General features: G+C 38.2%; 2 protein-coding genes across 10 annotated transcripts in view; one reads left to right on the top strand and one right to left on the bottom strand.

Annotated features, from left to right (window-relative positions):
* Window positions 1-753: 753 nt before the first annotated feature.
* HEPACAM2 (HEPACAM family member 2) lies at window positions 754-23,994 on the bottom strand. 4 transcript variants are annotated; one of them, XM_061996340.1, is made up of 11 exons: window positions 23,715-23,994; window positions 23,330-23,406; window positions 16,633-16,983; window positions 15,266-15,550; window positions 11,776-12,072; window positions 7,826-7,951; window positions 7,717-7,741; window positions 7,564-7,601; window positions 6,181-6,254; window positions 4,234-4,346; window positions 754-3,099 (listed from the first exon to the last, which is right to left on the bottom strand). In XM_061996340.1, the coding sequence occupies exons 1-11, from the start codon at window positions 23,981-23,983 to the stop codon at window positions 3,093-3,095; spliced, it is 1,662 nt and encodes a 553-aa protein (XP_061852324.1). In that variant the 5' UTR covers window positions 23,984-23,994; the 3' UTR covers window positions 754-3,092. The 4 variants fall into 4 exon arrangements, with proteins under 4 accessions (XP_061852324.1, XP_061852323.1, XP_061852325.1 ...); XM_061996339.1 differs by having other exon boundaries at window positions 754-1,309; XM_061996341.1 differs by lacking the exon at window positions 754-3,099 and having other exon boundaries at window positions 4,230-4,346.
* VPS50 (VPS50 subunit of EARP/GARPII complex) overlaps window positions 23,731-24,937 on the top strand; it is a 92,962-nt gene continuing 91,755 nt past the window's right edge. For 3 of the 6 annotated variants that reach the window (XR_009818736.1, XM_061996335.1, XM_061996338.1), the window contains exon 1: window positions 23,731-24,014. Coding sequence is in view for 1 of the 6 variants with exons in the window: in XM_061996336.1 (XP_061852320.1) it covers window positions 23,982-24,014 (33 nt within the window). In the remaining 5 variants the exon portion in view is untranslated. The remainder of the gene's footprint in view (window positions 24,015-24,937) is intronic. The other 3 variants (XM_061996337.1, XM_061996334.1, XM_061996336.1) reach the window with 2 other exon arrangements.

Genomic DNA, 24,937 nt, shown 5'->3' with positions numbered 1-24,937 from the left:
GGTGGCATTGTCCTTTTTCCCTTTTTTCAGTATCATGAGAATGCTCACTGAAAATCATGTTTTTTTAACTCTTCTTTAAAAGAAGGACGTGAGAAGAATGTTTAGTAAACACAGTTCGGTGGGTATTTTAAATATGTGCAAATTACTTTTTATAATACAGAGTGCTTTACATAATCCCATACAGGCTGTTATAAAGGGTGGGCATACTGGATGCTTTCTCATTATTCACCCTAATGATTTCCACACAATTAACTGTTACTGAAGTATTCTTCTTTTTTCCTGTAGATTATTCTAATTCAATTCAGAATTCCTTTTTTTCCCCCTAGCTGCAGCTAACTGACATCATCTAATAGCTGACCCTGTGGAAATAATACTGAAGTTTCCCACAGGTTCCCGACACCTGTGCACAGAAGCTTCTGGAAGAGGATTCCTTTAGTTGTGAAGAGACTTGTTGCACAATATCTGTTTAAACAGAGTAAAATTGGTTTCATTTGTACTGGAGAATTGTAACTGTAATATATAAATAGCATGAAAATTCTGCAGCTTGTAGAAATTACTCAACTACTACTCGCTCTTCTTGTCAATGAGAAATAGGCTCCTCAGCAGCGAATAGAAAATCAGCTAAGATGCAAAGGAAACAGAATTTAATGAGAACTTGTTATTTTGAATAATATACATATGTCATTTTTTAACTGTTAAGTGCCTGACAGATCAGTGTCTATATTAGTAAATTAAAAGACAATGTTGCATTAAACGAGTTACAAGAAAGACTTTATTTGAAGCTTCAAATGTTTTTTTCAATCCGACATATTGCATTTCTTGCTTTTCATGCCAATATGGAGATTCTTTTTATAAAAGTCAACCCCAATGAAAAAATCCCAAGCACTTTTTTTCCCCCATTTTTTACTGAAATAAGTGTGGGAGCTTCTTCGGCCTGATTCCTCCGTGACTCCCATCCATTATTGTAAAAAAACCCATGTTTTATACAGTGATTTTTTTAGGCTGTGCCTTTGTCTTTTGTACTCACAAACAAGGGGAAAAAAATGTAATGAATAAAGCCAAATTCATATTTTTCAGCAAATTATTAATTAAATAAAGCAAAACCAATGTTCAGAAATGGGTAATTTGGAGCACCTGAAGGAAAGGGACTGTCAGCGTGAATAGAAATCGCTATTTCAAGAAAAGTTGGCATAAGCTTTTACCATTCTTGGAGGTGTTTGCTTTTCCTTTCAATGTATAATAAAGAAAACCAAGTCACTTTTGTTTTTTCACATGCTTTGATTTCCTGTTCCTGTGTCTTCATATACATCTACGAAAGAATATATTTATATGTAACAGTTGTTCACAATGCCGCCTTTCTTTTCTTTTAAAAATACTGCAAACATAAATAAACCAGTAGTTCTAAACACCAAAGTAAAATATTTCTTCAGGCTGCATGATAGCTCCAGAGGAGATTTGTAACACACTGATATTTGCCTGATTTTCTAGTATGGGCAAGATTTTGAGTTTTCAAAAGATCAGACAGATTTAAGCCATAAATAATATAATGGCTAATATAGCACCCTGCTATGTTGCTTTTTCAGTACAGATATTTCACGTTGCTCAAACATTATCAACAGAAATGCACCAGAGCACCTGCTACACAGTAGCAGTAACAGTAGGCTGAGTCAGTGCACTCTGCAATACAAACCCCATGCTGAAAGGGCTGGCAAGAGATCCCACCTTCATCACTCTCCAGTGGCTGACAGAGTAGAAATTTGTGAAATGGATGACATTTGATCAAAGAGAATCTCTGTGTATGAGACGGAAGGGAGATGGTGTGAATTTGTCTTCAAGTGAAAATGAAACCTAAGTTACAAATAGTTTCTGCTCACAGAACAGTTGCGAGTTGTCAGTGCTTGCATATAAAAGCTGGCTGAACTTCTTGCTCATTAGTTTTGCAGCCATTTTTGGATTTCTTTCATATGTGGAAGAGCCTGTTGTCCAGTTTTTCACAACATTTATATTTAGTTTAAAAAATGTGCGAAGGTCTTTAAAACATTCCCCCCACAAATGGCTTAAAATAGTTCAGCATATGACAGTCATACAGCACCCTGTGACCTTGGAGCCCAGAGTTCATAGAATTGTTACAGTTGGAAAAGACCTTTAAGGTCGCTGAGATGAAGCAGAAGCTTCCTCAAAAACTGATTTCATGTTTTCCCTTTGATTCTTTGGAGGAGCAGGGAAGGCAAATCTGCAAGACTCTTGTGAACAGTGACGAATACCACCATGCAAAAGTAGAAGTGCAAAGTCAGCTATCATCGCAGCATTTTTTGCAGTTACATTTTAAGTCCCTTAGTCCAAACTCAGGAGAGTTTAGGAGTTTAATTAGTTTCCATCAGTATTTAAGAGTGGGGCACATCTAAAATCTTGTAATTATTTAGAATGTTAGAGACATATGTGTGGATGAATGGATAAAAAGGCTGATGTAAGAATACGGGAAAGTGGAAGAAAAAAACTGCTCCCAGGGTATTAGACATAAGGTACCCTGTGAATCTGCTGGTATTCTCACTGAGGTTTCTAAGAGCAAGAGAGAGTACATCAGCTAATACTCTTGAAGTTAGATTCAAGAGAGGATTTGAAAGATTCCCAGACTATAAATCTGAGAATTAAACAGTGGTTTTCACTCATTTTTCTTTCCACATTAATTGTAATAAATTCATGAAATAACAGCAGTTCCAGTCAGGACTACTGGAAATAAGAGTAAAACGATCACTTTACTAACAAACCCGTTTGGCTCCCACAATATCCATTCTTTTGTTTTGTACAAAGAGAAATTCCTACCTTAGCCAGAGTGCAGGCAAATTTTGTGTCATTTTTTCCATGAACATTGTCTATTACTGTTCAGATGGCTGCACACCAAGTCTGTGGTATCCATCCATATGCAATCATTATTTTGCACTACAGGGGTTTGCAGTTCCTTTCCGAGCTCTATACCCTGTTCTGTGGCAAGGTTTTTTTTCCTCATACTGAGTGCCAAAGCATCCTGCTGCAAGTACCAGTATTGACTTAGTTGTCTTTATTTATCACTCAAAGTGCTTCTTCCTGGCAGGTCAGGAACTGGAAAATTAATGAATGTGGTCTTTCTAATCTGAGCAGTTTACTCATTAGCGTGTTTAGCAGAATTTATTAGTAAAAACTTTATTCCTATGTTTGTTGTTCTAAATAATGACAAACGAAAGAGCAACAAATTGGGTTTATGCAAATGAGTCCTTTACAACTACAGAAAATATTTTGTGAAGTTTGAGTTGAAATCTGAACTGTCACAATGTTCACGTTACCTTTACTTTGAATTTATTCCTGTTTTATAAGGATCATGTAGCAGTGAGAATGTTGAGAATGAACACATATAGGAGGAAGAATAAGAAAATATGTACTTTATGAATGTGATTTTTCACATTCGGTTTAAAAAAATCATAATAAAGTCCAAAGTGAGTAACTCCAAGCAGAAAAAAAAATGTCATTAGTGAATTTCAGAAACTGTATTCACACTGCTTATACCAAGAAGTGCTATGAAGTAGGTGATTTTAACAAAACTGCACAAGCACAACTTGCTATGGTCACTCTGGTATTTAACTCAGCAAAACTGCTTCTGTCAAGTTCCCTCAGCCAGGGTACTGCAGAACAAACATTCTTTTGCTCTAAATCATCAGTTAAGATACAAATTAAGACATTGCTTACTCAGGTAACTAAGCATTGTCCATTAATGGTTCTGTGATTATTTTGACAGTCATTGGTTATTGATCAGCTAAGTAGTTTCAACATTGTAACAATGCAGCCACTCAAACTATACTTGGCACATGGCTGGCAGGTACGGAAGCCTTGCTGCTGATAAAACTGTTTTGATTGGAGATGTAACCTGCTCTGTGGGAAATGCTGATGTTTCAGTGCCTTGCAACTATAGCCACTCTCTTAAAAAAATTGGGAATTTTAATTTGAAATTGTGTTTGAAGATCTTAGCTTTTGCTTTTCACACTTACACAAAACTGTCATGATGAAACAACAGAATTGACTCTTGAGGAAAAGTGAGGCATTGGATGGGAAACAGTATAGGAACTGATGTAGCTTACATCTGTTTTCCGTCCTTACCTCTCTTGATGGAATCAAACACCAGCTACCAAAATGTAAACTGTTCTGGATGCAAAAGCATTTGTCTTTGAGCTACTAAATGAGCTCACATAGGCTATAACTTACTGCTGATGGTCTTGCTGCATCTGCTCAGGAATATGATGAATAACTTCGTAAATGGTACTAAGTATATCCTGGCCTCTGACAAAGTCAGAGCCTGAAGCAGACTGACTTGAAACCTAAAAGTAATAGAGAATATTCCTACTGTAAGTACAAGTGGAAAAGGATTCAACAGAAATGAAACAGATAATGTAACTTCTCATTTTTTTAATTTTTCCCTATCAATAGTTTGCATGTGGATTTAATAGTTCATCTTGATTAGTTTACATTTGCTTTTGAGTAAGTTTTTGAGTAGTTTAAATTCAACTAGGATCTTAGAAGATTTATGATGCAGCTCTTGTATTTAAAATAGCAAGCATTTTATATAACTATACCACATGTCAAACAGGGAACATTTAATAGAGAAGCAGGAGAATAGATAGTAAATAAGGACAAAATATTCAAGGAAATAATTCTGCATAAAACTCCCACTAGCATGCCAAAGAGAGGGAACTGCAAGGGATTTCCATAAATGAAGTAATAATGAAATTGTTCAAATGTTATGTATCAAATCTACTTTTATGTCAACACAACACCTATTGGTAAGGAATTCTCAGTCATTATCTCCACTTTGTCATTTTTCTCTTTTTCTGTTAACTAAAATGAACAAGTGGATCAAATGCTGACTTTAATGTCATAAATCTGAGTAACTGAACAAAAAACAGTGGAGTTTCTCCTGTTCCTTAAAATTTTACTGGAAATTAGATTTCAGTGCTTGTACGTCCATTCTGTTGTCTTTGTTACCACTCTCTCACTCCTGCTCTACTAAGGGCCTAATTCTGCAAGATTGTGACTTTGTGATAGGATCAGCCTACGGGATATCACAGCGTGCTTAAGGCTGTGATGGCTTAGGGCATGATCTCTATACTTAAGCTTCCCATGGTCACAAACTTTCACAGATACACTTTGGCTCCTTTTTTTTTCTAAAAGCTTTTTTGCTGCTGCTATAAAAGCCCCTCCTTCCCACTAACCTTTACAATAGCAGTCCAGCCCTAGAAATGTCTATTTCAATGTTCTAACCTCAGCAGAGAAAAGGGTTTATTAATCTATGACTGCTTTTGTTAGTATATATTAAGAGAACTAATCATAGTAACAGGTGTGACTGTGGATGTGACCAGGTGTGATTGTGTTTTAAGAGCTCTCCCTTACCTGACCATAAGCGATGCTTATGGAGGTAGAAGATGGTATTGCCAGAAATTTTTCCTACAAGAAGAAAGTGCTGCTTCTACTTCTTTACAGTTTCGGTCAGGTGTCTCTAACTTTTGTGACCCTAGTTCTCATTTTTTCTTTGTCCTTTAACACCATATCAGAATGATTTCCAATTGCTATACGGAAATGTCAGTAAAGCCACAATGCAGAAAAGCAGCACATGTAGCAGGACTTTTTCTGCTAGCAAAAGTTCTGTGCTTAAGTCCACTTCTGCAACACACGAAGCTAACAAAATAATTTTTGTGAAAGGTAGCTGAGATATAATTTGAATGTTTTTACAATGAAAACTTTAAATACCTTGCTGGGGCTTTTCTGCACTGCCAAAGTTGTATGTTGCGTGAGCAACAGTATTAGGGCCAAGGGAGAAAATGGCGTCTTAATAGTCCATTTGCTTGGGTGACACAAGTGGTTTAGTGCGGATCATCTACCCAACACTACTAATATTCTTTTAATATAGGGTATCTGACACAAGATTGATGTCTTTAGAACTTGATTAGTTCATTATTGCACCATATTGATACAAGTACTGAACTAATAACATAGCAAAGAAAGTATCAGGCAAACAATAGTCATGAATATGGTGTCACACAGACATCTACAAAAAGCAACAGAGGCAAACTGACAGAAGGATTCTAGTACAGATATGTAGTACATCTTAAGAAATAGGAAAGATATTTATGAAGGTTATGATGTAAAATCACATACTCTAGGACCACTGGCAAGATCAGGAATGGCGACAAATTCATATATCCCAAAATCATCCAAAGCACTTTCATGTCCTATAGTTAGAACAAACAAATATGAAAAAGGTATGAAGATGTAATATGAATGTGAAAAAGAATGTCTAGCAAAGTAATTTGGCCTAATTTTTAAAACATATGAATATTGGCTGTTTGATCTTCTTTAAACTGCTTCCCTGCAAGCTTCTAAGATAGTGTGGAGTGCATGACATCTGCAGAGCTGGTCTGCACAGTGTTTGGCCATCTCCAACATCACCGACCAAGCGAGGAGTCTCTTGATAACATCAATAACAGTTTTGGTAGTGCCATCGGGAGTCTTTAATGGAAGGCTGAGATGACCAATTTACTTTCTTTTCCCACAGAAAAGAAGCCCAGCCCATAACCTCAGCAGATCTACATGGTACTGAGGCAGGATTTTTATAATGCTGAGAATAAATCGGGAACATGACACTAATAGGTGACACATTATTGAACCAATTGATGGATTTTATCTGGGTCTTCAGATCCAACCTCTAGTTGGGGTGCAAGTCTCTTTCTCAGTCCTCCTATTGTCCAGGAGAGCCGAGACTCTTGGTTGTATCTTGGTCATCATTTCACAGCAAATGCTGCAGCACTAAAGACAGTGCTGAGATTCTCTCCTCTGATACCACTTGCTGTGGTGAAGAACCCACCTTGCTGAAGTGACTTTGTCACCTTCCTGAGCTTTATATAGTTCCCTATCCTCTTGTATGTAGCAGCTCTGATGGCCTTTTTTTGGAAGAAAGCAAAAGGTAGGGAACAAAAGCACTGCCCTTCCAAAGGACATCCAGTCTTCAGTCTCACCTGCGCAGGATAATGTGGGAAGGATCGTGAAGGAAAAAGAGGCAGTGACAAAAGCACACTGGGTTCTGATGATGCAGAGAAAGGTAGTACAGAATATGGTAGGGCTAAAATAGATATACTCTAATGTCATTAAGATTTCACGACTTTGATACTGTTTGGTGCCATGAACATTTAGAAATGTGATCCCCTCATGGTGGAACAGCACATCTCAATACTATTATGTGCTAATATCAATCTAGTCTATATTGCTGAGAACAGCAGAATTCAGGTGATTTTAACTGGGATTAACAGCTATAATTCAAGGCAACAGGTACATACTGCTGTGAACTGCAGGCATGAGCTAAACCCATGCTGACCTGTTATCATTTTGGTTTTACCTTAGGCATGCTAACATAGAGGTAGGCGTACAACCCAAGTTAAAACCACACTTCCCTTCCTTTCCTTCTTTCTTTTTGCATGTGGAGATGATAATTTTTTTAAGATTTGGATTTTGACCTTATGGTCATATTTCTTTCATTAGCATTACCTGAAAATGTCTGTGCTGTTCTGTAATCAGCTTCTGGCCTAGAAAACATAAACATGTTTTTCAGTTTGATCTCAGAAGCCAGAGAAAGAAAACTGATATGATAAAATGTAATTTTCTTAATGGAAAGGACCTAAGAATGATTTCTTTTTGTACCTGCTCTGCAGCTTCTGTTGTATCACTGAAAAGAAGAAAGAAAACAGAAATCATTCTTTTGCTCTCATGGTCCAAAAGAAGTGCTGGACTGTGCTTGACTTTCACATACCTTTATGTGGCTGACATCTTTTCCATATGAATGAAAAGGCCATAGCTAGGATCAAAAATAAGGAAATTCCTGTTATTACTGCAAGAGATGGCAAAGATTTTCCTTTCTGGGCCAGCTTTTCCAATCCTGCGACAAAGAAGATGAGTAATGTATTTAGTCTCATGTTCTGTACAATGTGCTATTATGACACTGAAGAAATGCATCTTTTAAAATTTATCTAAAGCTAGCAAACCTGCATAGAGATGCAAAATTAATAGAAAAGTTAGGTTCTTTTGGACAATCACGTTGGGAATGTTTTTCTTTCTCCACAAATCTCCTGAACTGGAAAGCAAAGATATGCATATTTAAGAGTCTAGAAATATGCCTCAACATTGCTGGCAGAATAGTTAACCACTGAAACCACATGGCTATGGCAACCAAGGGAGTTCTACCTGTCAGAGGCATATATACATCCTGTTGTCTCAGAATGCACATCCTGCTGTCTCGGAATATATAACCTCTACGCATGCACATGGGCCCAGGATTGACTGAAGAGAGTAAATGAGACAGGAGGGGAACTCAAATCCTCCAGAAATTTCAAGGATTGTCCAGAGACTGTACTGGGTATGGACCATACCACCAAGTGGGAGGTGTGCATATGCAAAGCAGTTCCAGGAACTTATTGATTGTGCAATGAAACAATGTTATAGAAGGCAAGCGGACTGATGGGATGCTGTAGACCCACAGTGCTGACTATCATAACTGTCTCTTTCTTTCTTTCTTTCTTTCTTTCTTTCTTTCTTTCTTTCTTTCTTTCTTTCTTTCTTTCTTTCTTTTTCTCTTTCTTTCTTTCTTTCTTTCTTTCTTTCTTTCTTTCTTTCTTTCTTTCTTTCTTTCTTTCTTTCTTTCTTTCTTTCTTTCTTTCTTTTTCTTTCTTCCTTCCTTCCTTCCTTCCTTCCTTCCTTCTTTCCTTTTTTCTTTCTTTAAATCACTTTTTGTTGTGGGTTAAATAAAGGGACTTAGCACTTGACTTTGTTTTAAGCCTTAATTCTTTTCCCAAGAATCCACAAAACCTGGTTGCAATAACCTGTTTAATTGAACATCACTCAGGAGTTAAGCCCAGCTGCCCTCCGCCACCCAGAATTATCTGAGGTTGATTGGAAAGCAAAGGGGTTTAACTTCTGTCAAATTAATTGTAACCCAATAGGAGATTACGACAACTTATCAGAAACGAGTCCAGAACAATCTAGTACTTAGAGCCAAATGAAGGTCAGTAAACATAATACACAAATTACAGCATCACAAAAAGTAAATGAATATTCTAATTTTAGCCATAGAGACATTGAACTACCAAGAAATTAGGAGGCAAATAGGTGTGCAGATTGTGCTACATAGGAAGGAAATCTTCAAAGCTGTAGAGGCTGTATAGTAGGAGGGGTTAACTGAACTACCATGTTTTTTCTAAAGATTTTCAAATCACAGACATTCTGGTTGTTTATCAAATCCCATCAGAAGCCAATAAACTATGTTTGCTTGTATTCATGTCTAATCTTTCCTTTGCTCAGATCTCCTGCTGACATATGTGTTAGCAGCAGTTTTTCAGCAGGATTTACTGATAAAACACAAATAAAGTATGTATATAATTACATACACAAAACCACTCTGAAAACATTTGCATAGCATTTCCAAGGACAAGAATGTGAAAGTTAGGAAATTCCAGACATAGTTGCTTGTGCACCATTTATTTCCTCCTTCTGCTTTGAATAATGCAGGTCCATACAGGTAAGTCAATGCTGCATGTTTGTCAGTGCCAGCTTTATTAATACAATTAAAATGTTTATTATTTAGCTGGATATGTTTCCAACACTTCAATGAACACCTATGAAGAGAGCTAGCATTGCTTACAAGTTTTTACACCTCCATGTAATTCGCTTGCATTATGCTGGCTGTATGCACAATGCTTATCACAAAGATAAATATGTGGATTTCAAACAAGACGCATCCCGAAGATACGGGAAAATAAATCTGCTATTTCTCCAAATCTCTTTCACACTCCTTCAATGTACTGCATTCCTCAGAAAAAAACTCCTAAACTCAAATGCTGAGAAATCTGCTGAATGCTTAAAAATGTTCTTTAAATGAATATTTTCAAATTCAGACTCAATAAACCTTACTTCCACAGGCATGCTGATGCAGAAAACAACCATGTGCTCTTTACATGCACGTTAACACACTGAAATTGACCCAAGTTAAGAACTGAGCAATGACATGCATACAGAACGAGAAACTTCTTTATTTTAAAATCTAACTAGTCTTGGCTAAAACTGGCTAGTAGTCTAATGCAATGATTGATATAATTGTTTTCTTGATGATTTTTAGTGTGAATTTGGCAGGTGTTTACAGTGCTGTATAGGTGAGTTTCAGTCCCTTGAGTGGGGAAGTTATGTGAGGTCCTCTCAAATACCAAAGCTCCTGCCAGTGCTGAAAATGGAGTTTCCAGTATTTTGAAAAGCACGGTTCAGGCTCTGTATCTAATATTAGAGGGACAGGAAAAAGGGATATGGAATAATAATCTTTGCTTAGTATGCTTAATCAGCAAACAGAATTTAGCCTGAGCAGGATTTCTGATGTTTAGCCTCATGAGTTCTCACCTCTTAGAGTGCTGCATTGCAAAATGTAGGCTCGGTGTCTGGATTTTTTAATTTTGTATATTTTAAAGTGAAACTAAACATGAAACTGTGGAGTCTTCCCTTCTTTTTGGCTGAAGTTTTTCACACTTATTGATGAATATTTACATATATATAATAGTTTACATGAGCTTCCTGGAGAAAACTTGTTTGTTTCCACTGACACACAGATCTGATTAAATTTTCTTTCACCACTAACCACAGTGTTTAAAGCATAGTATACTTATTGTAAAATTGCAGCCCATCTTCCTTCCAGCCATAGATTTGCAATGAATCTGTAAGTCAGCCTGAACAATGGACATCTGAACTCTGTGTTTACCTGACTAACAAATGGCTGAGCTCTTTGAGCTGCATGACTGAAACTGCTTTGTTAAATTTTCTAAAAGGCAATCTATTTTATCTTGTTGAACATGGATAGCATATATTCCTTATCTGAAAATACTTGTATTGATCTGTATTAATAAGAGATATTAGACTTCTTTGCTGTATACTTCTGGAGATTTTCTGAAAAACTGCTTTGTTGCTGTTTAATGCAATCTGGAACTTTGGAACCAATGTTATAATGTATAAGAAATAAAGATGTGCATTCAATAGAAACTATCAGTCAATCCTTAGATTCATAAACATGACAGTGAAATAATTTTTACAAGTAGATTATAATAAAACCATCATCACAGCTTGCATTATTATAATATATTAAACTAAGGTTTTTATAATACCTAACCATACTGGAAAACATTAAAGACCTACATTGCTGTGACTCTGTGCCTGGTTATATTAGCCAGTGCTGTGTGTTTAAAATGAACCCATGTGTCAGTTCACCCAGTGGACTCAGGGCTGATAGCTCCAGAAAGCTGTAGAATGGTGAGCCTTGGACAAAACTAGCCCCTCAGAGGAAAGGCCCACATCAGCATTCAGCAGATTTATGCACATTCTCTCCATTCATCTTCAACATTTAAAAGGCAAAGAGTAAGAAACAGAATAAGAGACATATAATTCTGACATATTACTTGGTCATGGTGAAGTTTGTCTACCAAGGAAGTTTTTCTACTCGAAGGATAAAGTTCCAAATGGCCAAACATATATTAGTGTCAAACTCCCACAAAACTTCAGCATCTTATTGGGTCTTGTCCCAAGCCATGTCACGGTGCAAGTAAAACCCGGATCCTGCTAAATTGCCAAAATCCCCTTTATCATGTTTTTAGCAAGAGCTCACTTCTGATTCTCTCTAAGAATTATTGCCCTTTTCTGGGGTTGGCATTCTGCTCAGATGTTTATGCTTACCTACAGAAGTAACAATGACTGTGAAGTGAGTTTCATCTCGTTTCCCAGTCACGTTGTTGAAAGCACAGCACATGTAATCTATCGTTTTCTGGGCCATTTTATCAGATACAACTTCCAGATTGGGTCCATATTTGATTACATGTGTGGCATTGTCAGCCCTTTGGATCCAGGAATAGGTATTTGGTGGATTTGAATCTGCTGAGCAGTTGAACAGTATAACTTCTCCCATGTCAACAGTAAACACCGCTCCTACATTCAGACCTTTATCTGATTTAACTCTAAGTCCATAAGGTCCATCTGCAGTGAAAAACAAAGAAAATACAGTGGAAAAAACCAAAATCAAAGTATGTAATTAAACTTCTAACAGAAGTATATCTCTAAACTTAGAATTTTTAGAATGGCTGGCATTGGATTCAATAATTTCAATTAAAAGTCTTTCAGTTCAATAACTTGAACTGTATGAGGTTTATCTCAGACTACATCCCCTTAACAGTAATCTAATCACTGTTTAGGGAAAAAGGACAGGTCCGCGCATTGTTTAGTGTTATAAAAAGAGCAAAAAGTGAGGAGTTGAAAAAGTTGTGAAGTTAAAGACCAAGTCTTCTTCAGGGGCATATTTGACCCTTTTTACTTAAATGCCAAACTTACTGGCCTAAGTAAATTTTCTGCACATTTAAAAGGGAACAAATTAGCCTTGAAATACACAAACATACACTGTAATACTTTGCAATATAATTATTTGAGGAACTGTCCTACAGGTATAATATAGATTAGGGTGTGCCTTAGATAACTTCAGGAAAATAAATTTTAGCCTCATCTATTACAGGTATTTACTTCCTTTTTTTTTTTGTTTTTTAAAGGGCAGGAAGGATGAACCAGGAAACTACAGGCCAGGTAGGTGATGGAACAACTCATCCTGAATGTTGTCACTAAACATGTGAAGGAAAAAGATGGTTATCAGGGGAAGTCAACACGGATTCACTACGAGGAAATCCTGTTTGAGCCTTCTATGAGTGCATAACCAGCTGGCTAGATGAGGGGAGAGCAGTGGATGTCATCTACCTGGACTTCAGCAAGGCTTTTGACACTGTCTCATATAACATCCTCAATAGAAAGCTCAGGCAGTGTGGCTTGGATGAGTGCACAGTGAGGTGGATCAAGAGCTGGCTGAATGACAGAGCCCAGAGGGTGGTGATCAATGGCACAGAATCGAGTTGGAGGCCTGTGGCCAGTGGAATTCCACGGGGATCGGTTCTGGGGCCAGTCTTGTTCAACATCTTCATCAATGACCTGGATGAGGGGACAGAGTGTACCCTCAGCAAGTTGGCTGATGACACCAAACTGGGAGGACTGGCTGATTCCCCAGAAGGCTGTGCTGCCATTCAGTGGGATCTGGACTGGCTTGAGAGTTGGGCAGAGATGAACCTCATGAGGTTCAACAAGGACAAGTGTCCTTGCATCTGGGAAGGAACATGCCCATGCACCAGTACTGGCTGGGGGTTGAACTGCTGGAGAGCAGCTCTGCAGAGAGACCTGGGAGTGCTGACTGATAATAAACTAAACATGAGCCAGCAATGTGCCCTTGTGGTCAAGAAGGCCAATGGCATCCTGGGATGCATCAAGAAGAATGTGGCCAGCAGGTCAAGGGAGACCTCCCCCTCCACTTTTTGATAAATGAAAGTAGCACTCCTCACATACTATTTGTGGGTAGGAACACACTTTTTTACTTTTCAGAGCAATTTGGCTGTTCCTCCTGTCCAATTATTTTTTTCTTAGAAGAATTAGCTTTTATTTTCACTGAAAATATAACCTTTAACATATGTAAACTGAGATCAATGATAAGATTAGCTGACTGGTCTTTGTGTCCCACACTACAGTGGCAGATTTGCCACAGTCTGGAAAAAAACAGAACTGAATTCTGCTTTTCTATTGGTATCATAACAGTGCAGCGTAGACAGATAGTGAACAACATAATGACACTTTGTATGGAAAATGCAAATTGAAAGAACCCCTTATAAAAACACTGACACACACTGGCTGGGGAAGTATGTTTGTAAAAATAAAAAGAAAGTTGTTCTTAACAAATAGTAAAATCTTGGCAAGGTCTGAAAAGTAGCATTCCTTGAAGTCAATCTAAGCATCAAGTAGTGCTTCTGATTCACATGGATCAATCTTTTGCCTCTCCTGGGCATCATGTACATCATCAATATGCCTAAACACTGGGTAGCTGAGGAATATACACAACTTCATGGATTATTCTGAAAAGCAGATAATTAACCATTTCCTCTCTAGGACTAAATATATTCTGGCTTTGGGAAGTCCCAAGGAAGGAAATCTCACTTTGTTAAATTCAACTCTGTCAGCACAGTGAAACAGTTTCTGATGCAGCCATTCATGACAGCAGCTTCCTAAAGTCTTGAATAACGTTTCTGGATCACACTACTGCAATAGCCATGTACTGGGGTGCATTATGGAGTGCCTAGCTAATGGAGACACAGAAAAATATTAATGAGAAGTGGGGAAAAAAAAAAGCATTTTTGATTCTCAGTAAAGAAACCCAGTGACAGCTTCATGGATCCCTCAGCTCTACTTCTCAGTATCATTCTCAACAGAAATCTGCCTCTTGTCTCAGTAAAGCCAGTTAACTAAATAACTTGTAAAATAATAAATCATCTGTTCTGAGCAACAATATACTGCTCTGTGGGAATATTTCCAATTGCTCCCATCACCATGAAACTATTACAGTTTCCAAGCAGATGGCAGGTATTTGCTGTGAGTAATCTTTTTTTTATCACCTTCAGTGCCTCCCCTGCAGCAGTGACATATGGTACATTGAGATCCTGGGGCCTGTTCTGGATTGTTATTGACAACTGGGAGCAGGGAGACAAACTATCTCTGCAGGCAGAGGCTGGCATAAATTATGTGAACTTTATATAGTTCAGGAAGTTAGACCACAACTCTGATCACTAACTTGGGTTTGGACAGTAGTGCAAGTATTGCAGGCTTTTAGCATTGCAGTGTTTTAATATTTTTTTTCAAATTTTAAATTATGAACAAACATTCAGTTCTGATTAATTAGCTCCCATCTAACAATGTCTTGAAATGATCTTGAGGAAACCCAATAAAACCACTGGTACTTCTAGTACTTAGTTGTTTGCTGTCTCCATTTTTAACAGTATTTTCCTGTATACCCATCTGATTATTTTTTTTCCTTTGGGTCACATCTCCTCCAGATCTGAAGATGTCTGTATTGTGGAATACTTGAAGTTCCTATTTCAATTCTACAGTTCAGATTCACCTTCACAATCACATAATGCTGAATAACTTTTAATTACATTGTTGTAACTTGTAAGAGTTGTCAAGAACAAGCTCATTTGAATGCAAATTCACATATGGTATTGACTCAACTATTTTCTGCCTGTTTCCATAGTAGAGGCACTCTTTTCAGACAAATTATACAAAGGTAATTATGAATATTTCATATACTCACAATATATGGTTGGTGCAATTATCTCACTTTCCATTGCACTGACAGGGTTAGATACAAGACAGCTGTAGTTCCCAATGTCTTCTTTTACAACAGGAACAATTAGGACTGTTGCATTCTTTGATGAAAAGGTGTAATTAGGGCTAGCATGGAGAGGCTTCCCATTTTTCATCCACTGGTAAACCACCCTTGTACCTTCTTCTACAGTACATTTTAACGTAATATTCCCTACATATTCCACTACCCCTGAAGATGGCTCAGTATGTACAATTGGCTTTGTGACGGGAACTGTAAAAGAGATACGAAGCGTTATAAAAGTGATGAGCCACTATACTACAGTCTTCACTGCCAAGATGATACAAGTAGCAGTCATTATCCTCTCTGGAAAGTATCTAGATTTCAAATTTTGTTTATTAAATGTGGTTAAAGGTTAAAAAAAGAGAAGGCCATATTGTCAGCTAGTGACTGTGAGAATTGTTCAAATATTTAAAGACTTTACTGTTTACATTACTGGTAATACAACAAAGGCTGCAGTCAGATATACCATGGCCCCCAGCTCCTGCCTTGTAAGCAGACCGCTGTGGATACAGAAATGGAAAGAGTGCAAAGCATAACACAGCCCACAGTATGCAGCTTTCTCAGAATGGCTGCCTATAGCTTTGCTGGCACTGGACACCACTGCAATACTGTTGATCCGGTCATGAGGATAGCTGCAAACTGGAAGGAGTGTGGCAGTTAAATGACAGCTACAACTTTGTAACTTCAATATGTCATTCATGTAATTATTTCAAGCCCAACAGTTACAGGTCTCCCTCCATATAATCCATAAATTACACTAGCCTCTTAGCATTCTTTTAGATCATTCTTTTCTATTTCCCTTTTTTATATCACCACAACAAGGAGCAGAGTACAAAGAGGGAACTTCAATATTTTAGAAATTAAGATCTTGGCTGCTTTTACATAAGGTCACTGGCAAAAGTCAATGACTCCTCTTTGTTACAGACGGTAAAGGTAAAGTTGTTCAGGGAGAAAGACTTTTTGAAAGCTAATGCATCCTCATGACTAATAGCACAGCAGAGCTTTATGAAACCTGATTTCTTAGAAGTTTTTGTAATTTAATATTAATTATTGTTTTCTACACTTCTTTATTTTTTAACTTATGATCCAGAAACATTAGTCAATATATTAATTTTGTTTTAAGATGACGTACTGTAAGACTCCTGGCAGCAGCAAACAACATAATTGTTAGTATTTGTTCATGTATGACTGGCTTAAATGATACACTATTGTAACAGGATGCTAAGAATTAGTACTTCAGAACTATTGCAATTTTATTTTAAAAATGAAGATACTATATTTTATTAACTTACCATCAACAGCTACTTGAATCTTTTGACTGCCAGTTATTGTGCCCTTTCCACGGATATTGACTTTTACAATGTAATTGCCTTCATCACTGATTTGCAATGGGTTGATGATCAAAGATGCATTTGGTGGTATAAGGGTAAACTTGTGCTGATATTCCAGGTCTGGAACTACTGTTTGATTTACAGACCCAAGCAGGTATTTTGGAATACTTTGAGGCTTTTCAAAAAGCCAAATTATCTGGATTTCAGAAGCTGTAGTGTTGAAATTGTAGTCAACAGTAAGATGTAGTGGCTGCCCCTCAATGCCATGGATGGTATGAGATGGTACTGTCAACTTTAAGGCAGAACAAATACCTGCATGAAAATGAAAAAACAAACGAATAAACACAAAACACAAATGCAAATACTGAGTTCTCACAGAGAAACAAAATCCTCAAAGTTAAAGATTACACTTTTTTGTGTATGACTTTAGTAAGATTTTAAGTAAAAATGAGGCCAATTCTCATTGATCTTGGTGACATTGGATCTGTGTATGGAGTGCCAGCTTTAAAATACATGAAAAACCAAATTAAGGATATTTGCAATTTCTGAGCAGAGGATCTCTTATTGTCTGACATGAGGTCAAAGGTTTGCATTTATTTTGATGTTAAAAATATTTTCCCTTTAAAATATTTCCAATTTCTAGAGTTTATACTGTCTAATAGTCTCAGATTGCTAACTAAATTTTAAAGGTCTTTTTTTCTGGGTTTAGCTAGGGAGAAATATGTTATAATTATTTTGCCAGTTATACTGAGAATGACTAAAAATCTAACAAACAGCACCTCCATGAATTCGTCTGATGCAAATGATAGATGGTTTTTATTGCTGTCTGCATTGCACATGTAAGACTAAAACCAAGAAATATTACTGAGCTTGCAAAAGTATACTAATTTTAGGAAAGAATTGAATTAAGGTTTTCTGTTGATATGCACAAAAGTAAAATATCCAGCTGCATGACTAATCCTTTTCTCTGAGAATCCTCACTCCATTAAACGGGCAAAAAAGGCCATTTCTGAGTTAATCATCAGTCTTTATGTGTTTAGTTTTCATTGTGACAGTTTTAGATAGATTTATAGAACGTGAATAAATTTTTACTCTTGGACTGAGTGATCCATTTCCACAGCACTCACAAGTGCACCAATGGTGTGAAGTGTTGACATTAATGAATTATTTCACAACACCTTTATAATTGATAAGACTTTACAGATGAGGAATTTCTGCACACAGAAAACTAACAGTAAAAACAGTCACTCATTTTGGATGATCCATTTGAAATATTGAAGACTGGAGTTTTCAAAATACACACAAATTTTAGTACATTCAAAATGCAATTCCTATTGACTCCAGTTGCAAGTGTAAGCACTCAGCTTTGAGTGCTCAATATTTCTGAAAAAGTACAGTGGAAGTGCTAAGCCAAAATCCTAGGAAAAGAAAAGCAGCCACTTCTTAGTACTAAAAGGTACAAAAAATGATTTAAGTAACCAATCTACCACTGGAAACGAGAGAGAACACATTGCCTGGGGCAACATGCAACGCTTTCCCCATGCACCGTCTATTCCTTTCCTGCTATAGATTGTCCTCCTGACATGTTTCCCAATATGTCTAACAATAAACTAACTCTTCTGTTGAAATACAGGTATCCTCTACCTGGAAAAAGAGGCAGAGGAAGCTATGATTCATGGGGAAAGTGTTTCACTGTAACAACTTGGAAATTAATCTCCAGTTAAGCAAACCCTTTTATCAAAGACCAGAGGTGGTCAGGGAAGAATCCCTGTTTTCCCCTGGAGTCTGTTCAGGAGTGGCTTTGGTGAGTGCAGGCTTTGTTGCTCTGCTGGGGTGACTTCATGGAGTGCTACCAGCACGTGAGAGCCCCTCTGTGGCTGGCAGGGCCGGGGCCAGGCAGGCTAAGGCTCAGAAAAGCTGTCATTAGGCAATGGTGCTCTGTAGAAGGTTAGGGTTTTACAGGAAGAGTGCTGGGAGACTTCTGGCTTTAACAGAGATCAAATCTTTTCCAGTCTGGAATACTAGACTAATTTCACCAATTTTGATTTTTAGTTTAAACTGAAGAATGTTAAGACTAATTCTTGAATTAATGTAAATAGTGAAATCAAACCAATGTGCCAAACTCTTACTTCATTCTCATCAGGCACAATTTCCATATAATTTAAGCCCATCTCTATAGTTTTCTAAATATAATACATAATGATTTTCCAAGATGATGAAATTCTGAAAAACAGTTTTTGTATAATAATGCTAAGGCAAGTGAGCTGCACCAAAATGACCTCTATTTGGGGCTCAGTGATCTGTGCTTTGCTTCCACCTCACTTTGCTATCACCAGTATTAGCAAGCACAACAGAATTCTTGTTGACATAAAACAAGAGCTGCAGTTTTAGTTTAAATAAAAAACTATGACATCATTTTTGAGTTTATGGGATAAACTGAAATCTGCTTAGCAAGGTTTAATCATTCCTTGAATTTAACATGCACATCTCCTTTTCAAAGTGAGTTTAGATTCTCAAGAGTTTTTCACCAGAGTATTCATTTAACTCTCCTGCTCTTCAAAAACCCTGAACTTAGATTAGTGGTAATAGTTTTTATCTTGTTGTAAATATGCTTATTTATGGAAAAAAAGAGATATAATGGACCAGGAAATCTGCAATTCCTACACCCCACTGTCATCCCAGCAGGAACTTTCCCCACTTGGGGATTTTTTTCCTGAGAACAAGTTCCACTGAGTTTTGATATTTGACCTAATTCTTGCTTCTGAGGTCAATGTCTTTGCTGGGCTTTGTGTCATGTCCCTGGATTCTCATTGTGATATAAAGTCCAAGGTGCACATTTCCTGTACCTGCAAGGGTCTATGATTTTCTGGCAAACAGAGCACTCTCCTTGCACACCAGTGTCTCTTGTAGGATTTTAATTAAAAACATTGAACAAAGTTGTAATATAGATAAACTGAATATTCACTGTATTTTATTATAGAAGTGTTTTCATTTTTAAAGATGAATTATGATAAACTTAATATAAAACCGCAATTGTTAAGTAGCCAAAACTCTTGGCAAAGTATTTAGCTTAAAATCAAGAAAACTAGATGAAGATATCTGAAGTTCACAAAGTTCACAAAGATAAAAGAATAATTGTCCTTACACATGAATGAGTAGAGGATGCACTACATTCATGACAGTATATATTCCCTCTGTTGATACTTACAAAAACAATTAAATTCAGAAAAAGTGAACTACAAGAGTTTTTAAAAGGTTTCTCTAACTTTTGATCACAGGATATTCCTGACAAAGTGCATAGAACATCTATTTTTTATCAATAGCATGGATAACTGATGTATACCTACTAAAATTGCACTCAGATAACAAACAAACATACTATTAATGGGAAGACATTCTTCAGTTGATGGAAACCTGATTTAGTTTTAATACCAAATACATTTAAATACTATGTAGAATTTTCCCCCATTAACTGTAAGGCATCACAATGAATGGGAAAATAAGTATCAGCACTGTTTCAACAGGATGCATTTTTAAAGGCATGTATAACAGCTTCTTTATAAACTTTGGTTCAAAATCCATCCAGCCTTACTGGTTAAAGAGAACACACTATGTATATATTACTTAATAAAATGTGACAACACATGTAATCAATGCTGGTTGCATATAGTGTAATTTTTGTCAGTTGGTAAATGTTTCTCATAAGTTTTCACTCATAAAACAAGGCAACACTACCTGATTAAAAGCTTTTAGGCTACCTAATAACATAAAACTTTTGACAATAGAAACATCTTTAAATTCAGAAGTATGAAAACAATTAAAAACCAATCCAATCAAATACAACTCATATTGTTTCTTACCTACAAGGAGAAAATATATTTTGCACTGTAAGTCCCAAAATAAGTTGGCTAAAGGGCTCCATGAAAGCATCTTGTCCCACACAAATCCCACTTCTCAGCACTAAGGCAAGGCTTGGACCTGCAGCTGCTGGTTTATTTGCCAGGGAAATCAGCAATGAGTTAACAGGCCCTATCCTGTCCTTTGCCTTATGTGATTTGAATATGTGTATACAAAGAACAAAGGGAGTGGAGCACCTGTTAGATGAGCACCCATCTTCGTTTCCTCTGACTTTATCATCCCTAGCAGTCACGGCAAATATGACACAGAATGCAATAAATGAAGCACAGAATACAAAGTACAGTTCAATTTATAAAAATAAGTCAACGTGCCCAACGTACATGTTATAGAGGCATCAACATCCTTCAGTCAATTTCATAGAAAATACTGTGCTGCTAGATGCTGCTAGAAATACTGCTTATTTCAAAGTAGTATTCAGAAGATATTTCAGATCGTTTCCCGCAATAGATTCTTCTTTTCTGTTATTAAAAATATTGAGAACAAGAGCCTTCCTTAATTTTTTTCTGCCACTTTCAAGCCCGTAACTTTTCTATATTTTTTTCTTAACATAAGCATAACTTGGTGATGATTTTGTTCCCTTTCTCTGAATAACATGCAATGTGAAGTGTTTATCAAGCAACTTGTAATGAAGAATCCTTTGGCTAGAGTGGATAGTTTGCTACAGTTGAGTTAGCAGCTGATTACTGTTTATTCTTCATTAATTGATATTGGTTTAACTAATATTAATATTGATGTATGATTTGGACCTTGTCCAGGGCTGTCTCACTATACAAATCTAATCAGCAGTAAAACCGTGCAACCTCCACAGTTTCGTGTGCGTAATAGTTTGCAACTGCAAATATTTTCATCAACAGGGATGGCGTACCCATAGAAAAACAGTACACTAAGTTTTCATTATACAGCACTTATCCAGACTATTATGAATTAACAAATATTAGTCTAGACTGTATGCTGCCTCATGCAAAGGCAGACTGATAGCAAGGAATTGTCTCCTCACTGCAAGAGACCTGTAGGCTGCTAAGTCCCCAATAGAATGGCTGGACATTCAGTTTTTACCTAAGGGAGGTGAAAATATCTAGATCCTTTCAGAATTCTCAGCAGTACAATACTACCAAATGTAAGAAACATGAGCGTTACTTCAGGTTAACAAAATGTTAAGTACAGTGGCCCCATCAGAAATAGTATCACCACCTGACATAAGCCAGTAGGTGTTGAGGGTATTTTGCATATTCCCAAAGGCTTCCTGGGTCCAGAGTCCTGCCCCTTCAGAATGCTGCTGTTTATAACCTGCTCCATCCAGTTAACTGTAGATCAAATTGCAACTGCAGTGCTGCAGACCCCTCTCCCTAGGCCACGCTGCTACATTGGAGTCAGCCAACATCGGATTCTTGTCTTAATCATCTGTGTGGTGATTAGAGATACCCCGACACACTGTTATCTCAGCTATTGGTGCAGGGTGTCAGAAGATCTCATACTCTACAGTCCAGTTGCAAGTTCAGGGAGTTAGAATGATTAGATACTCCCTAATTGCACCTGAACTCCTGTTATCTGTAAAGTGTACCACCAACTCTACCTGCCTGGCTCACAGCCCATTCTCTAGGAGTTACCTGATAAGCATTGTAGCTAAAAAAGAATTACAGGCCCAATTCTCCCCATCAGTTGGGACACCTCTCAGGGTAAGAGATCTTGACAATTTCTAACATAATATTGATGGATTGTTGTCTGCTGACAGATGCTGATGATGGAAAACAGTCAGTAAATCACTACAATTGGGTTTTGTGCAGATTCAGATTCACAGTGAAGGATTTGGGAAGTAAAGGTCATTGGATTTTACAAATGGCCAAAAGTAGATAAACTTGAGTTAACCTCTATACCTGTGTGAATACATCTCTGTGTGTGATTAGATTTAGAAGCTTTGTTGTAAGTTTTGTGCAAACCTTATTATCATTTCGTTGCGTTGATTATATTGTTTAATCACTGTGATCATTAACTGATCAGTGTACCAGGGTATCAGTTAATACCCTCTGTATTAACTCCATTAGACATAAACCCCATGAACAAGTCTGAGACTCCTCTCTGAGGAGTGTAAAAAGCAAAGGGGTCCATTGCAAACCTTATGACATTACAGTCTCCTTTTAATCCTTTATTTCCAATTTCAGAAATAATTTTTTAACAACATGATTTTTCCTCAGATATTGACTTGCCTGTAGTAATTACCAGAGTGAACCTTGACACTGAACTCTCAGTGACCTTTTACAAATTCACATTAAAATCACTTTTGCTAATACCTTTAATGGTGTTAAGTGATCTAACACCTAAATCACTAATCTATGACAGCAACCTTTTATAAAACCTGAGTTAGAAATTATTATTTAATTGGTAGATGTAGTAAGATATTCACAGGTTCCAATTTATTTCTCACAGAAATTAATGCAAGCTCTTACAATGGGATAGTCTGTGTGTTCCAAATGCCCTATGTGGGTAAAGAAATATTTTTAAAAAAGAACAGATTAGCAAAGTTCAATTTTTCAAATGTGTCTCTTTTTTTCAGCATTTGGTTATACTCTTGATGTAATTAATATGCTGCATCATCCATGAACAAGCCCAATGCCCTTGTACTTAAGACTCAATCTGAAGAGAAAAAAGACACACTCTAAATACATAGTCTAGCTAGTCTGTCTGCTTAAACAGAGCCGCCTCATTTAGTTTTCTCAGATAACTGCTTTCAAAAGAAGCGAACCTCGGTGTTCAGACACTCCCAACATCCTCCAGATCCCAGAGAAGGCCTTGGCCTGCTGGGCCACCACTTGAAGCGACCTAGAGTACAAACGCAAGGCAGAGTGTAAGTAATGCTTTCTAACAGCTGTCTGCCAAGCCAGGAGCTCTCTCCACTGCTCCAGCAGGGTACTGGTGCCGTGCCGCCGGCGTCCCGGGCCTCACCGGCCTCACCCGCCTCGCCGGATGGTGGCGCCTGCCGCCGCCATGCGGCGGTGGCTCCCGGCTTCCCTGGGCCCAGGAACAGGCGCGAGCCCGCCCCGTGCCTCCTCCCGATACCACCGACCCTGCCGCCCCTGCAGCCCGCCCCCTGCAGCCGCTCCAGGCATGTCAACACCTATTCGGCTCACCGCGGCGGAAGGAGCCGCCACCCAGGCCTCTCTCCTTTCCGGGTCGGGTACCCGCCCTCCCGGCCCTGCTGCCGGGGGTTGTAGTCGGGCGCCGTCGGTCCAGGACTACTGCTCCCAGAGAGCAGCCGGGCGGGCTCTGTCAGGTGGCGTCCAACATGGCTTCGCCGTGCCTGCCGGCGCCCGTGGCCGTATGGGGCTGCTGAGCGCTTTCGGGGCGGTGGCGGCGGCGGCGGCAGTGGCGGCACCGGCACCGGCACCGGCACCATCATGCAGAAGATCAAGTCGCTGATGACCCGACAGGTGAGCGGCTCGGGTCGGGAGGGCGGCGGGGTCCCGAGGGGCTCCGGGCCGGGAGCAGGCGTCCGCGGCCGCGCCCGAGCACCCTGATGGGCCTCCGGGGAGCAGGCATCACCCTCAGCCCAGCTTGTGGGGAGGGAGAGGGTAGTCTGGGTGTCCCGCAGCTCTCGATACGCACGCAGCCAGCTTTCCTTTCTTTTTTTCTTTTTTCCTCTGTAAATCAAGAAATGGACGCACCCTCAGATGCCAGCACGTAGCTTGTGCCATAACAGACAAATTGGTGGTTAAAGGTGACATGACTGTTCTCTGTCAGTTTCCCTTTTTTCACCTATAATTTTGGAGGACTGGGCCTTGGTACAGTAATAAGGCTTTGTCTGACAGCAAACGCTTTTGATCGAAAGGAAGAGAAGGGGAAGTGTTTGGGTGGGCAGATACTGTATGTGTGCTAGAGTACTTAATGTGTTTCTGATACCCAACTTCTTTGTATCAGTTGTCTATAGGAAATGTAGATCTAGTCTATGCTTGGACCGGTGTTTCTGTGGTTGCAAGTCTTTTTAACAGAGTGTATTAGAAGACCATTCAAATTGTTCACGTATACAAAATACCTCTAAAATGAAGCCTGTTTGCTTATATGTCTAAAATCGAGAACTTAAAAAATCACTTGAGTCTCCACCCACATCAGATACTGTAGTGTCTGATAGTTATAAAAAATGATAGGAAAGTTGGAGACTGAACTTTGGGGTTTTTTTTTTCTAAACTATGTCCTCAGAATTATGATGCTTATGTGGGAGACAGCATGGAAGCTAAATTTAAAAATAACATTCTGTTTGCCTTCAGTACAGGGTTAAACAGTTTTCATGTTGGCTAAGTGCAGCAGTGGGAAACCTGTCCGATATGGAAATCTTATGGTCTGAAAATTATGCGAC

Source organism: Colius striatus, chromosome 5, assembly GCF_028858725.1.
Source record: "Colius striatus isolate bColStr4 chromosome 5, bColStr4.1.hap1, whole genome shotgun sequence".
In the NCBI taxonomy this organism is placed as follows: domain Eukaryota; kingdom Metazoa; phylum Chordata; class Aves; order Coliiformes; family Coliidae; genus Colius; species Colius striatus.
This window is presented reverse-complemented; position numbering and strand designations above follow the sequence as displayed.